General features: G+C 52.0%; 1 protein-coding gene across 1 annotated transcript in view; it reads right to left on the bottom strand.

Moving 5' to 3' along the window:
• The window catches only part of Csmd1 (CUB and Sushi multiple domains 1), a 1,642,653-nt gene that overhangs the window by 579,535 nt on the left and 1,046,614 nt on the right, over positions 1 to 16,504 (bottom strand). The window contains exon 6 of the mRNA XM_012517218.2: positions 1,881 to 1,993. Coding sequence (XP_012372672.2) covers positions 1,881 to 1,993 — 113 coding nt within the window. The remainder of the gene's footprint in view (positions 1 to 1,880; positions 1,994 to 16,504) is intronic.

Below are 16,504 nucleotides of genomic sequence, written 5' to 3'. Positions count from 1 at the left end.
GCTCCTCCCTGTCCTGTGTCCATGCTCCTCCCTCGTCCTGTGTCCATGCTCCTCCCTGTCCTGTGTCCACGCTCCTCCCTCGTCCTGTGTCCACGCTCCTCCCTGTCCTGTGTCCACATTCCTCCCTCGTCCTGTGACCATGTTCCTTCCCGTCCTGTGTCCACGCTCCTCCCCGTCCTGTGTCCATGCTCCTCCCTCGTCCTGTGTCCATACTCCTCCCTGTCCTGTGTCCACTTTCCTCCCTCGTCCTGTGTCCATGCTCCTTCCCGTCCTGTGTCCATGCTCCTCCCTGTCCTGTGTCCATGCTCCTCCTGCATCCTGTGTCCACGCTCCTCCCCCGTCCTGTTTCCACTGTCCTCCCTCCCATCCTGTGTCGGGGCTGCCACAAGAGAATGTGACCTTAAATGCAAAAGGCAGAGAGAGCCAGCTGTGGAAAGGAAGGGATCACGTTGGCTAGGTCCCAGGTTAAGTGAAACACCTCATTTCACTTCTGTGACTCTCCATGATGGCTTAGTTTCAGCCAAAAGGGTACAGGTGAGAATTTTCTGGAAACACCAAAAAAAATGGACAGTGCTGTGATCAGGTAGAAAACATACCATGGTGACACAGGCCACGCCGGGTTCCGAGGCCGGCACCTTCTCAGAGCACCCGGCCGGGTGGGAGGGGAGTGAAGCTGCCACACCCAGCCTCTCCTGCCCACTGCCACTGTTGCTTCTGATCTCTGTGAGGGCTCAGCACGTGTGGCCCGGGCTTCGCAGTGTGAAAGGCACGAGAGGGCAGACCAAGTCACCGAGGAATTGCTACGGCTTCCACGAGGCGCCAGGATGGTTGCGCCAGGTTCCATCTTGCCTGTGAGTTATTCACAAATTGCCAAGTGTCTTCCTGCCTGACATGAGGTCGTGGGCAGTGGCAGCAGCCGGGTGTGGGGGGACCTGCACAGGGCACTGTCCAGGCGGCGAGAAGTTGGAGAACTTTCTCAGTAGATTTTTTTTTTATTTATTTTTTTAACATTTATTTAGTGTGTGTGTGTGTGTGTGTGTGTGTGTGTGTGGCCAGCTCAGCCCACCAGGGGGCAGGCTGGCTGGCATGTAGTGGTGGGGGAATCGAACCGAGGTCCCTGTGCTTTGCCAAGCTTGTTCCAAGTAGGTGCTTTAGACCTCTGAGCCATCTCTCCAGCCCCTCTCAGTAGATTTTTGAAGGCAACCACATCCTTATTCACAGAGTAGAAATAGAATGGTTTTCAGTGGACTACTTAATAAAAGAATCCTTTTGCTATAGTAATGATCGTTGATTATTAGGAAATGTAGGAAACAGCACAGTGCGTCCTGCTGTGGCCACGCGACATTGCTGCAGAGCGAACGTGTCAGAATCCTGCTGCCAGCACGAGTGTAGACGCTGCACGGGGCTCAGCTGCCAAGACCCAGCCTTCCTTGGCGGGGCTGACAACTTGCAAATGACTACTCGGGTGGGTTTTCGTACAAAGGGGACCCGAACTGATCCCGTGATGCGGTGTACTACATGTCTTGTGATGCACCACGCTTAGTGTGCGAACGAAGACGACACCCAGGGCTTGTGGCTCATTACTGGTCGGTGAAGAGAAACTAAAGTTCTCCTCACGCATCCTTGGGGACTAAAGCCCATCAACACTTGCAGCCAATCAGGAGCCTGCACGGCACACTGTCCTGGTGCTGTGCTCCTGGTTATTCATGGGTTGCTGTTGCTGCCTCTGTAACTTCCTGAGCAGCTGCTCACAACGCATGAAGAATGTGTTTTCAAATGTGCTTATGTCCCTTTTGTACTTTTAGCGTGACCCTAACAGGTTGGCTTCAGGAAGCGGCAAGGCTCCTGCCCCCCACGCCCCTCTCAGCGCAGCCTCTTACCTTGGAACTGGGCGGTGAAACCCTTGCGCCGGTGGTTGCTGTCGGACGTGAAGTGCAGCCGCAGCCAGTTCTTGCTGCTGATGACAGGAGAGGGCAGGTTCATGCCCGTCAGCCTGCGGAGAGAGAGGAGAAATCTCCCTCATTAACCAGCAAAGCACGTGTCATGTTCAAACCTGTGCGAAAATTACATCGCTGACAGTTTCCATTTCGAGAAGTTTAAAACAAAGGTCATGTATTAGTTGTCTTTAAATCTTAATATAATTTGGATAATCTTATCTTTGCTCAAATATAAGTGCTATCTTTGTGCTTGAAGAAATGAAGGCTTTCAAAAACAATTGGCATTCATATTCTGATCTAATGATGATGGACAGGGGAAGGAGTTCTTCTGGTCTCTTATTTCTTCTCCTCCAGACCTCAGTCAAATGAATCACTCCAGAAAAGATGTGGACAAGTGAAACCTCTGGCTTTTTCTATTTGGACATCTGACAATTCTATTAATCTGAAGTGGACATGAGAAGGCTGTTTCTCATGCTCGTGGTATGCCCTGGTCCAGCACCTGCAGAAGCCTCAGCCAGGGCGCCCGCCGAGCGAGGCAGAGAAGGGTGCCTCTGTGAGATGGGTGATGAGGCCTCTCGACGGGACTTGAAGTGGAATAAAATTACGTTTCAGTAGTGTACTAATCTTTTAAGAAAGAAGACATAGTCTTCTATTAAGATGTTCAGAATATCCACTCCTCCTCAGAAACTCTAGATTAATTCTCAGAGTCAGCAGAGCATCTCCTTCCCGCTATGTCCAGCGTGCAGTTGTAGCCGCAGAGGAGAAGTCTTCTCCAATGATAAGACACCTGCGCCCTGGGAGCAAGGGACCCCTCAGCGAGAGCATCACTGGCCAGATCCCAGGGCCTTCACCTTGCACTGGGAGACCCCAAACCCTGGTCTTCTTAGTGAAACTCAGCTTTCAATCTATAAAGTGAACCTAAGGGGCGGGCCAGATAGCTCAGCAGATTACAGTGCCTGCAAGCAGGCGCAGGGGCTCGGGGTTCGATCCCTGGGCCTGCGGTGTCAGCCCTATCCCAGGGGCGCACTGAGATGACAATAATCCCAGTACTTGGGAGGCTGTAAACAGGCGGATCACTACAAGTCCAGTCTGGTAGTGTGACCCTGAATACCCTGTAGACCCTTCCCTAAAATACCAAAAAAAAAAAAAAAAAAAGTGCACCTAAGCATATCCTTGTCCTCTGCTATGCACAGAGGGCTGGGTCCAAAAACCCTTGTGGTCACCAACACGTACAGACGCCATGTCCCTCGTGTAAGTGGTTGTGTACATAAGCGAAAGCACGACGTCCTCCCATGTACTTTACATAATCTCTAGGGAGCTCATGATACCTAATATGGTGGAAATGCTATGTAAACAGTTGGTGTGCGCTTTCATTTAGAGAATGACAAGAAAAAATGTACACATGTTGAGTAAGACACAGTGCTTTTGCAGTGTTCTATCTATGGTTTGATGGCTCAGTCGGTGTGCAGTGTGAGGATTTGGGGGCCTGGCTCCTCTGTTTTAAGCAGTTGAGGAGGTTAGGGAGGTGCAGGTGTGTCCCCAGTCCACTCCCCACGAGGTTTCGTGCTGTCACTATGCTGCGTCTCCCACCCAAGCGTGCTCATTAGAGCAGGGCTGGGTGAAGGTCTGTCCAGCTTGCTATCACACAAGCCTGGCCCGCCGTTGGCTCCCCTGGGCTCATCTGGAGGCACAGTGGCTCCCTGTTCCTGCTGAGCTTGCCATCGCTCTGCGCAGGGCTCGTGGCGACTGGCTGGTTCTGTGGAGCCTTGTCCTGCTTGTTCTCTGCCTGGGGGAGAAGCAGCCCCAGGCACCATTTGAGGCCCAGTGCTCTGACCCCAGGGTGCTCAGAGTCAAGCATAGGCCTTAATAATACGTAGTAGCTGCTTGAAGTTAAAAGCCAGAGCTTGCTGGTGACGGAGTGCAGCATGTTTGTGTCACCGTTTGCAATAATGTTCAGCAGGGAGAAGTTGGCTGTTCAGATTTGTCTGTGTGCATAGATTTGTGTGGCACAGATGGTGGCAGTGGGGCACAGCTGACCCCAGACACGCTGAATCACCGCTTTGTGTTTCCTGGTAGGATTATGTGTGAATTCTACAGGTCACGCAGCTCTTTGCTTAACAGCAAGAGTGCACACAAAAAGTAAACTTTACCTTCAAATACCCAGCATGTACATTGTGAAAACATTTTATGACTAAAATCTTTATTGGTTGTTGCTTTTAAAAATGCATCTCCTGAGTTATTTTGACTAGGAAGGACTGTGTTTGGGTCACACGTCAACACTCATGTTGCTCATGTGCACATTCTCTACTCACATCATGTGAATTTCAGAACACCTACCCCCCCCCCAATTAGTTTTGGTTGGGTCAATGAACTCATCCTATGAAGGGCTGGGTAGGAAGCATTTAAAGCTCTGGTGTTGGGGGTGTGGCTCCCTGAGGCAGTCCCAGCCCCACACAAGCGTAGAGTTCGAGTTCGTGAGTCAAGTTGTCTCCACTGTAACTGGTCAGAGTTTGCCGCTGTTGTTCAAAAGCACCCCTAGCACAGCTCGGGCTGTGTTCCTGCGACACCCATAGGTGCTGAAACCTCCTGTGCGACAGAATCTCACTCCTTACATGTTTGCCCACTCACTTGGCAATGTAAAAGGCCATTCTTCTTTGTGTTGGGCCAGACTTAACGGTGGACAACAGTTTGCTTACCCCAGCCTTGGAGCATGGGAGGCACTAGGTGGATGTGCCGAAGAAGAGAAGGTCTGTGATGGACGTGAGCCTGGCACCCTGAACCTTCACAGAAGGGACTGCCGCTGCCAATAACGAATACTTGCTCCACAGGGAACACTAGATTAGGGAACTCTAAGTTTAGCAGCACCAAGCGTTAATGTGGGAGGAGCTCGATGTGTCTCAGTTTTTACAAGCATCATGCAATGTATAGGAGCACTGAACACGCAGGGCACCCATGGACACGTACGACTTCAACGTTTTTATGTGTCAGAAATAAAGAAAGAAAAATGAGGCAGAAGGAGCACAAGTCCCGCGTGTTTCCCTTGCTGTGGGAATCAGCTGGGAAGGCCTTTGTTTCAGGTCTGGATCCTCTTTCCACGGTTGAAGCCGTGCGCTATAATGCGTCTCACTGCAAAGGGGTCGATGCACCAGCAAGGTAACAAATGCCCGCTTGCATTTTGGTCTGGGGAGGAGGACGGTTGTGCTACACGAGGCCTGTGCTTCTCACAGAGCTGGGGGTGAGTGTAGTGTGTTTAGTGCGTGGTGCAGCCAAATTCATGCTATCCAGTTGGTACGTGATGCCAAGAACAAAGGCCTGAAGACCCTGCTGCCACCAGACAGCGCCAGAATGCAATTCATTCTTTTATTTGTTTCTTTGTTTGACACAGTCTCTGCTATGTGGTTCAAGCTGGCTTTGAACTCATGTAGCCCAGATTGGGCTTGAACTCACAGTGATCCTCCTTCCTCAGCCTGAAGGGTCTACAGGTGTTCAGTGTCCAGCCCGGGCCAGCACGAAAGGCCTGGGAATCGAACCTCCGGCCCCTGAGCCTGATTGCAGGCACTTCAATCCACTAAGCTATTTGGCTCGCCCTAGATTGTTCTGATTTAAACTAGCAAGTTGGTGATAGTTTGGTGTAGTGACAAAAGAAAACAAAAGCTTCATCTCTGTGTGTATAAGGTATGTACAGCTTTTACTTCAAATGCCTCAATAACACGGCTTAACACCAAACTAACAAAACCTACAGACGTAACTACCCGCCCCTAAGTCTATCCTCTATCTTGGTCCAGGGCAGTCTTGAAGGAAAGGCAGCGCGGGGAAGCCTGGTCGCTGCATCTCAGCCTGCCGCCGCCCCGCGTGCTTAGACCCTCTCCGGAGCTGTCCGAGAGCCGTCCTGGCCGCGGGCTGCGGCCGTTTCCAGAGGCCCCGGCGGTTACGTTTTTTCTCGTCCTGAGCCACGGGCTGTGTGCTCCCGCCAGCCTGCCGGGTGTGATTTCCCAACAAGTGCATAGTATCAGAATGAAAGGCGCAGAGAGCGGCTGCCAGGGGACAGCAGGTCCTCCAGGACCGCTTCCGCGAAGCCAGGGTGTGGGCCGGCGGCAGCGCGGGGGGCCACAGTGGCTCACGCAGGCGACGGTCCCTCCCCGCCACGGGCCGGGGCAGGGATTAGAGCTCCAGGCTGCGCGTCCGGGAGAGAAAGACAAGCCGGCGGAGAAGGCGGGCAGGAAGCTGCCCCGCGCGGGCGGGCGGCTGCACGTCCGGGTCTCGGAAGTGGGTCAGGACCCCCGCAGAGCCCCCAGGCGCCGGCGGTCCCTCTGGCGTGGCCGGCGGAGCGGGCCTTCTCATTTTTCTTTCTACCAGTGCCGAGTTAAGCTGTTTAAACCACTGGCAAATTTATTTCCCTTCAGAAAATTGAACTCGCTTTTGCTTCTGCTAAGAGTAAAAATAATTGTAGGGCTCCTGGGACTCTCACGGTTGGAGTGGCAGCTTGGAGCCAAAGTAGGCCGGAGAGCTGCTCCACTTTCTCCGGATAGCTTTACCACCGGTTCTAGGGCCCTATTTATAACCCCGTGTTCCCTCCTGGCTGCCCTTGGCCTTTGTGAGCCGCGGGGTCGAGCCGTTGCTCCCCAGCGCTGCCCAGCGCCCCGAGTGCGGGACTCGTGGGTGTTACTGCATAACCCGAACACCGTGGGGGCAATTTATGCAGATAATTTCCTAAAGTGCATTTGGAAATGCTAAATGACTTTGAACTCAGTCTGTCTGAATACTTCTCTGATGGGAAGCTAGATTTCTTATGTTTTTAGGAAATCATCGCAGAAATCGCAAGGGGTTCTCTGTAGTGAAACATTTTCTAGGATGATTAAGAAGCCAGACAGCATTAGCGCTGTTAGGACAGAGTTTAAATTATCACTTCTCCCCGAGGAGGCCGAGGAAGTTAACAAAGCCATTGCTTCAAAGCGCCTGGCGGGTTGTGGGTTGGGAGAAGGCATACAGGACGCAGCCAACCCTGCCTGCCTTCCCCGGGGATGTGGCATGAAGGCAGCTTCGAGGGTGACTTTCCACCTGTCTCCTTTTCCTTAGAATTAAATCCAGTGACCTGGGTAAGCCCAGAATCCTGGAGACACCAGGTTCCAGTCCGGCGCTGCTCGTGTCTCTAGCTCAGCGTGCACCCCAAGCTCACACACCTTGCTGAGTCCTGCGGTGGACACTGAGGGAAGTAACGCTCGAGAAGGCAAATCTTATTTTGCAAGAACATGGAAAAAGCTGCATAAGTGTGTGTGTTTAGACCCATACATATACACCAGCACACACATCAATCTGCATATATAAATGCATGTATGTGTGTCTGTTATGGTCTGTGTCTCCGTGTCCCCCCAAGGCCTCATGCGGTCACAGGGAGGCCTCAGGAGTTTGTGATTGATCCTTGATCCAGTGCTGGCATTGTGGGTGTGCGGGCTGCTGGGCTTATGGGTGGGGTGCTACACCCGCCCTGGGGCAGGCAGCCGGATGCAGCAGAAGGGAGGAGAGGGCATTGTTCTCTGCTGCCGCTCCTCCCTTTTGCCCTTGTTGCTGTTGCTGTTTTCTGCTGCTAAGAGCTGCTGCCCTCCGCCATGTGCCACTCTGCCTTGGAGCCAGCCGAGTGTGGACTGAAACCTCCACTAATGTGAGCCACATAAACTTTTCCTTGCTTAGTTCTGGGTGTCAGGTATTTTGTCCCAGCAACAAGAGAAAGTTAACTGGACTGTATGCACACATATTTATGCATGTTTCTAGAGATGTGAACCTTCTTTCCTTGCACACATCTACATGCACTGGGACAAACACCATCCTCAGCAAGAGCAAAATTAAAACAACGAACCACCCGGGGCATGTCTACAAGTGGCCCTGGGAAGATGCTGTGGTGGCCAGTGCTCTCATCAAATCTCAGCTGGCTGCCGGCTCTTGGTCCACCTGCCCTGGCACCGGTGCTTAGTCCTGGCGAAGGTCTCTCTGCTGGACAAGTGCTTTTCTCCCTGGTTCCCACTTTCCTTCACTCACCTCGGAGACCCCACCAGAATGAGCAGAGATGTCCGCCCTGGCCCTCTTTGGCCTGGTGGGCAGCGTTCTGCATCGGCCATTTGGACTTGAAACCCTCATCTCTGACCTCTCCCCTCTGCAGCCCTGCCTGGCGCTCACCACAGCCTGCCATCATGATGGCTTCCTGGGCTTCCCTCCGCAGATATCAGTCATCCCACAGTGACATGTGGGAGAGCAAGCACCTTCAGACCACTCAGCTGCTCTGAGTCCCCCATCATCCGCACCCTGTGTTGTCACTGAACCCTGCCCTTTCCACTGCAGCACAAAGTCTGCCCTGTGCTGCCAAGAGGCTCCTCTGAGCTGTTGCCCCATCTCTCTCCTCAACTTCCAAAATCTGCGTACCTCAGACAGGAGCCAGCAAGAAGCTGAGACCTTCACAGATGACCACCGGGTGCTCTGCAGCATGCAGCCTGGCAGAACCGTGGCTGCAGTCACCCAGAGAAGAGTGACTGCAGGTGGGTCACTGCACAGGTGGGTGTCTGTACAGGTGGATCTCTGTACAGTTGGGTGTCTGCACAGGTGGGTCCCTGTACAGGTGGGTATCTGCACAGGTGGGTGTCTGCATGGGTGGGATCCTGCACAGGTGGGTCATGGCACAGGTGGGTCCCTGCACAGATGGGTCATGGAACAGGTGGATCCCTGTACAGGTGGGTGTCTGCACAAGTGAGTTCCTGCACAGGTGTGTGTCTGCATGGGTGGGACCCTGCACAGGTATGTGTCTGCATGCGTGGGTCCCTGCACAGGTGGGTCCCTGTACAGGTGGGTGTCTGCACAGGGGGGTCCCTGCACAGGTGGGTGTCTGCACAGGTGAGTCCCTACACAGGTGGGTCACTGCACAGGTGGGTCTCTGCACAGGTGGGTCCCTGCATAGGTGTGTCACTACACAGGTAGGTCCCTGCCCAAGTGTGTGTCTGCACAGGAGGGATTTTGCACAGGTGGTTCCCTATGCAGATGTGACCCTGAGACCTCAAAACTGTGGAATGAAGGGTGGCTTCTTGGGGATGTGAGTCTGGGTGGAGCCTTTTCAGAGGAGTGGCTGGATACAGGCTGGGAGGAGCTTGTTTTAGATAAATAATTGCCAGGGTGGAAGTTTGGGCTGATGCCCTAAATAAGTCACACTTCTCTTTTTAAAGCCTCAGCAGCCCTAGAACACCTGGAGCCAGACTCCAGTTTCTGCACACACTGAGGGCCCTCCTGGTGCCCCTGTAAACCCACCTGTCTTTCCTCCCACTAAACCTCCACCAGGGAGCTCCCATCTCTCTGCAGGCAACCACAGCCACTCCAAGCTTCTCTGGTGCCCCAGAGGCCTTGGGGCTCTCCAGCCCAAGTTCCTTTGGATTCTTACTGCTTAAATCCTTCAGATACAGCACTGTCTGCATCTCTTCCAAAGGCCTCCTCTGTGCCCTCCCCAGCAGCCTCAGCCCCTCCCTTTATTTTATTATTTTTTAAATTAATTTTGAGAAAGAAATAGCATTGAGACAGTTTCAAAACAGGTTAGAAGGACAGTTACAATAATTAATACATTGCATATTGTTGTCTTCATAGTAGTTATTCATAGTACAAGATGCAGACATGACATCTTGTCTAAACACTATTAGTACAAATCTTTCTTCTCATTGAACTAAGAGAAAGTAGCTGTATATCTATCTTATTTTTTTTTAAGATTCTTTTTTAAAAAAATTTATTTATGTGTTTGTGTGTGTGTGTGTGTGTGTGTGTGGCCAGCTCAGCCCACCAGGGGGTGGGCTGGCTGGCTTGTGGTGCTGGGGGATTGAACTGCCGTCCCTGTGCTTTGCTAAGCTTGTTCTAAGTAGGTGCTTTAGACCACTGAGCCATCTCACCAGCCCTCTATCTTATTTTGTATATACAGATATTCTTGCTTTATCTTGGTCTGAACCATCCAGCAGAAAAGTATAAAAATGAGGTATAAAAAGCAAAGCCATATTAATATGCTGAGCTGCAAAGGGCTCAAGTCAACAACTTGTGACATTGCCAGTCCTACGCATAAGCTACTACAAATATGGACTACTGGACTATATTGGATCACTCTGCTGAACTCTTGCATCTACAATATTTAAATGGCAATGGAATGCCCATCTCTGACAAAACTAAACAAAAAGGGGATCTGAGCGAAGGGCCAGCCTCTCCCCTTACAGTCTGTCTGCCCTGCACTTCTGCAGGCCCCTGGTCCTGTCCACCTTTGTCCCACAGGGGGAGTGCGGTGCCCTTTCTTCCTCATGGAGTAGGATTTTATGTGCTACCCTCTCAGTAAGTTGCTTGGTAAATGTCTACTTTTACTTCCAGGTTTATTGCTAAAAGCACAGGGAGTCATAAGATTGTAAGAAGCTGAGAATGTAGAGGAAGGGAGTCACTTGGCAGTCACACACAGTGTCCCCTGCGTACCACGGCCCAGGAGGACACCGCCCACTTGGGTAGAGCTGGGAAGCCCTGGTAGCAGCTCACACCAGAGGGGACAGGAAGGCCCAATACAGGTTCAGGCCTCAGTAGGGCAGGCTTGCTGTCACCCACTCAGGACAGTGTGACACAGCGGGTGCCGCAAGCCCCAGGACTCAAGGCCACTGAGTGGCTCTGAGCGCCAGTGTACCCAAAGGCTCAGACGGGGGTGAGTGTGAGCAGCAGAGTGGGCGGCAGCCCTGGCAGGCTCTGGGCCTGGCTCTTGGGTCTCCTCACCCAGTGACAGGTGGCAGAGGCCGGACTCTAGGGCCAGGGCTTGGTACTTCTCCACACCACCTGGCATCTGCTCCCCATGGTGGATTAAGATGAAGACCCCAGTTTCCACAACTTCAGATGGATCTGAGTCAGCAACTTAGGAAACGTCCCAGTGAGGGAGGTCCTGGGAAGTCCTGGTGGCTGACGCAGGTCTCTGAGTTTGGCCATCCCAGCTCACCGTCAGGAGAAGCATGCCTGCAGTTCTCCCTCGGCTAAGCAGCAAGGAGTAGGCACGAGGCGTGGCTAGTATCCCAACCACAGTGTTTAGAAATTCCATCCATGGATTATATATTGTGTTTAGGAAATGTGGTTTCAACTGGATGTTTCTGAGTTTCCTGTTGTGAAGCAAATAAAAACATCAACCATCAGGAGAGAATCTGTATGGCAGGAAGGGTAAATGCCTCTGAAGATAGGGGACCTCTCCCCGGCTCCAGAGCACCCCAAGTTCTGAGCAGAGGGACCGGAAGAAGGAATGAACTGGAGTCTGTCCTCACCTCTCCCGGGGATGGGATGGGGCTCGGAAGAGCGATGGCGTTGCCCGACTCGGAAGCAAGCCGGCAGAGCCACCACGTGGCCAGCGTGCTCCCAAGAGTGGGGGGCGAGAGTCCGTGTGTCTTCCTGTAGATTCCGCTCCAGTGGCAGCCACACAGGCTCTGGAGAATGGAGACGCAGCAGGGGTGTGTGGAGAGCCACGCCGCTCGCTCGGCGCTACTGCGGCTGCAGCGCTGCGCCTCCCGCGCGCATCCGGAGAGCGAGCGCCCTTCCCCGCCAGTCACCGCCAAGCCGGGCTGGAGATGTGCGCGGGAGGGATTAGTTACAGCGGGGCCTGTTCCCGAGGACGGATGGTGGACGACCCAATGGAAGCAATCATGTGGGCATCCTCCCGCCGCCGCGTGGAAGTGCGCTTGCGCAGAGATGCCTGCAGCCATTACAGCGCCTGCTGGCGCCGTCCTAGCCAACGCGTTCCCTGCGAGCCAGGCGCGGGAGGGCGTGTAGTCAGATTTGGCCTCCAGGATAGAGCGCAACTGTCCTGGAAAGTGGAAAAGTGGTCAAGAGAGAGTCGCGCCAACGCGGATAAAGACATACCCTGTCTTATTGCACAGTGTTCATCGGTACAAAAGAATCTTCCAGCCAAATCTGCTGTAGCTCAGTGTGACAGCCCTGCATATTCTCTTCCATGATTAATAAGCAAATAATATACAAGGGAGAAGAGGGGCAAAGAGAAGACACAAAGTCACCAAAATTTGTCACAAAAATACATTTAACATTCCAAATGCTTTCATGAACAGACATAGGTAAGTAGTTTAAAAATGGAGCATCTATTTCCACAGCAGTTAAAATTCTACTTTCCCTTAAAAGAATGTTATAACTCTTTCTCTGTCGATACTGTATATGACTTGTGCATTCTGCGCATTATTGGATTAAGTGAGTACGCCATGATTCATGTGGGTAGTGTCCCAGCCCTGCAAGTTGGCCTCACTTCTGACATCACAAGAAGCTCTGTAGTGAGCCCGCTTAGGATGACTGCTCTGAATCAGCACATTTGTTTCCTAAGATCAAAGCTTAGAAGCGAAATTTGTGGGCCAGGAGGGACTCACTTCTCCCAGAGTTTGAAAATTGCTATGACAACATAAGAATTGCTCATCTAAAAAGTTCAGCCAAGAAGGAGCTGAGAGGAGCCTCCGGAGCAAGCCTCCCTCTCCGCTCTGTCTGGGGGCCTGCTCCACCGCCCCGGCTGGCTCGTGAGGGGGTGGTGGTGCCTGCTCCCTCCTGTGGCTGCCGCTCATGTCTGCGGGCTGCTGGCCTGCCTGCACCAGGCCCGAGAAGCTGTCTCTGTTACATCTCCTATAAACCACACACACACACACACACACACACACACACACACACCCCACCACCTGCTTTGTCACCACAAAAGAGGGGGAAATAAACAAGGAGTTCCACCCAGGAATGCTCTGAAGGAAATTTATTTTGATGGAACTTTATTTTCTGCTCTCAACTGACTACCACCTCTAGCCTCTCCTGACTACCACCTCTAACCTCTCGCAGTGCATGTTTTATACGATCTGTCGCAGCAGGGCCAGGGATGCAGCTCAGCAGCACATTGCCTGCCTGGCAAACACTAGGTCTTGAGTTCAATTCCAGATACCAGAATAAATAAAAGAGTAGAAATATAAATAAATACCTGTCCTTATAACTCGACCCTACTCTGCTTCGCCACTCCCCTGCTAAATACATATTTAATAACATTTTATGTTTTCTAAATCACTGAAGAAAAGAAAAACAAAAATTATGATGTGACACTTTTTTTTTTGTGGAACTTGGGATTGAACTCAGGCCCTTGCACTTGCCAGGGAAGCACTTTTTCTACTGAGCCATCTCTCTGGCCCTGACACTTCTTATTACTCTCTCTCAAAAAAAAAAAAAAAAAAAAAAAAAAAAAAAAAAAGATTTTCCAGTAGTAAATTAAGCCTTTATGGTTGGAGAATTTCTTATTTTGCTACGAGGTAAGCAAAGTCCTCCTGATTTGGGTGGTCAGTGCACGTCAGCACTTGGTGTGTGTCTCCAGATATGAGGCTACTGTGTGTTTAGTTTTAGGACCTTGGAGAAGTCTACCCAAATTTTTTTTTTTTTTTTTTTTTTTTTTGCGGAACCAGGGATTGAACTCAGGCCCTTACGCTTGCCAGGGAAGAGCTTATTCTACTGAGCCATCTCCCCGGCCCCATACCCAAATTTTGAAAAAGAAAATTCCTTGGGAATATTGACCTGGCCCATGCTGGGAAGCTAACCCCCACGCTTGGAACAGCAGGAGTGGGTCTGTGGGCCCCCTCGCCGTGAGTGTGGCTGTGGGTCCATTCCAGTGTGGACAGTTCCTGCTTCCAAGTCCTCCCTGTTCACAGCCATGCGCCGGGACTTGGGAAAGGCTGTCTCGCACTTGAGGATGCAGGTTTCACTCACAACACTTGGGGGACTCCTGTGTCCCCATGGCTCAGGGGGCAGGTGATACCTGGGGTAACTAAGCAGTAAGTACCTCCAGGGCAGAACTGAGAACACAGCACCCTGAGGGCCAAAGGGATACAGTCAGTGTCATGCTGAAGGGACAACTGTGAAGTCCCCAGGGCATAGGGCAGGGAGAGGCCCAAGCTGGTGCCAGCACAGACCCGCGCTCCCCGGGAGCTGTACGTCTCATTTCCTCTACTTCAGAACATACCTCTGGGGCCCTTCTGAGCTGAGGTGCAGGTGAGGTGAGCACCCTCTCCAGGCGGCAGAGTCCTCTGGGAACCCCTTGCTCATGTGTCACTACCACTCCCCTGAGCAGCAGGCTTCTGGGGCCCTCTAGCCACACATCTATTCCTTACTCCCCCCTTGATTTCTGGGACAGGAATGTGTACACCAAGAATCCCTCCTGCTGAGACTGCAGGCACTTCCAGTCCTTGGGGCCAGGACAGCCCGAGGCCAGGTTCCAGGATGGTGCACTCCCGTGGCCCCTGTTCTCCCTCTACATCATCCCTCCTGACTTAGCACTTTCAGGCGGCCCCAGATCCACCAGGGGCTGAACCTTGCGGGAGTCCCAGTCCAAGCCTGATTCCATCTCTGCTGAGAGCTGGGTCCCAGTTTGCAGATGGGGCCTCCTTGCTGTGCCCCGGGGAGCCGGAGGACTAGGGTGCTGCCTGGGGCCCTTCTTACAAAGAAGGCCTCATCCTACATTGGGACTGCAGTGTTCCTACCACTCCTCCTGCCAGAGCGAAGTCCTCCCTACCTGTCTCCTTTGGGATAAGCCTTTCAACCTGAGTTGGGGCCACTGATATTCAAAGCACAGCAATCCCCCCCACTGCTTTATAACCAAAGATTTCAAGGAGTTGAACCCATTCTTTCTGTGTTACTTGGTGGGAAAATAGTGCTCGCCTTACAGGACAGTAGTGAGGACAAGGAAGAGTTGCTTCCTGAGGCTCCAGGCCCACCATCTCCTTGCTGAGTTATGGCGGCAGCATTCTCCATCCTAGAAAAGGGACTGGGAAGAAGGAAGAAGGGGCTGGAAAGTAGCACTTAACCCAGAGAAGGTCTGGTCCCAGAGACAGGCCCACTCTGGTCTTGTATCATAAATTCATCAATGTGCTGGACCCACGCAGTGTTCAGTTATTATTGTGTGATTCGTGACCGCAGCAGAACACAAGTGGGGATCCACGAGGCTCAGTAAGTTGCTCAAAGTGGCAAAGTTGAGAGTCTGCTCTGGACATGACCCCATGTCCCCTGTGTATTAATTCTTGCTGCTGTGAATTCACTTCTGTACCCTTTCTGCTTTTACATGGGGCTTTGACTATTTTCATAAAATATGGATAGATTCATACAACCTCGTATCTACAGATGTCCGCTGTCCATCTGCTCTGGACTGAACCAGAAGCCTCTCATGGCCGGCCCTCCCTGACCCTCTCCCCGGCTGGGGCCCTTTTGTGCTTGGGCTTCTGCTCAGGTGCTTGCAGCGCTGCGCACCCTAAGGCTGCACCCACCAGAACTGTCCTGCATAGGGCTGGGAGTCAGCATCCTGGACAACGCTTGAGGCCAGCTGCATGGAAGGCTGAGTGAAAACTATAGGCTTTGGGAGATGGGGCTGCATCTTGTGCTTCCCCTGCAATCCTGTAGTGCCTACTGCGTGCTTCTCGGTGCAGCTGGTTGGGTGTGGTGTTAAATAAATGGATGGACTCACTTGTCTGAATCATGAGTCTTCCATTTCCCTTGTTAGCTGTCAGAATGTCAATGACTTTCTGCTTTCCACTACTCACTTTTCTCTTCTGAGCCTGTTTCAAATTGTTACTGTTTCTTAGGAACTATGAAACGGGGAGATAGACTCTGAGAGAGTCATTTGGATGGAGTTACTGGTGAAAAACAAAAGAGTGCCATCTTGACTTTTGCTAATTAGCCTAAAATCTTGGTGAAAGATCCAGTAAGTGCAGTGCGGGTCACACAAGGCCAGTGTACAAACCACTGTCCTCTTAGTCACACAAAACTGAAGTACATCCGCTGAAGGCTTTTGGAGGGAAAGCTTGGATAAAATATTGAAAAATCAGCTTAAAATGTCTGTTGCACATTGGAAGACCTAACACAGAGGAAGAGCAAGTGCAGAGAAGAGGAGTTTGGAGCGCGGACCCACGCCGTTGCCAGATACTCCCGCCCCAGCTCTCAGACAGAGAAAGCACAGCAGGCAGGAGCGGGGACTCGACCAGCTGCCAAGTAACCGGAAATGTATTTCCTGGAGGGACAGAAAATAAACATCTAGCAATGGCGTCCAGGAAAGGGAGCAAGGTGAGTTTGGAGTGAGATCCTCATGGGGACCCCAACATTAAGAGCAGAGAGAACCTGTGAGCGGGAGTCTTAAAATGCTCTCTTAGACCCACATGCTGATGCCACATGTGGTTCCCTAAGTGTCACCAGGGGCTAGGGACGCACAGTCCCAGGTCCACTGAAGGATGTTCTGCTCTTAAGTGACGTGGGCATTGCACTGAGGAATTGTTTTGTTTCCACATCTATAACAAGTCCCAGAGAAGTAACAGAATCTGGGTGTGGAGGCACAGTCTTGTAGTCTCAACACTGTGGGGGGCTGGAGCAGGAGCAGGACAAGCTTAGACACGGCTTAGGCAACTTTGGACTTAGGGAGCTCTTACATCAAAAACAGTTGGTAGGGCTGGCAAGATGGCCCAGGGGACTAAGCTCTTGCTTAGGTAAGAGCAGGGCCAGGGTTTGATCCCTGGCACTGCATGCTGCGCAGA

Source organism: Octodon degus, unplaced genomic scaffold (assembly GCF_000260255.1).
Source record: "Octodon degus isolate 3935 unplaced genomic scaffold, OctDeg1.0 scaffold00155, whole genome shotgun sequence".
Classification (NCBI taxonomy): Eukaryota; Metazoa; Chordata; class Mammalia; order Rodentia; family Octodontidae; genus Octodon; species Octodon degus.
Note: the sequence above shows the minus strand (reverse complement) of the source record. Positions and strands in the feature narration are given on the sequence as shown.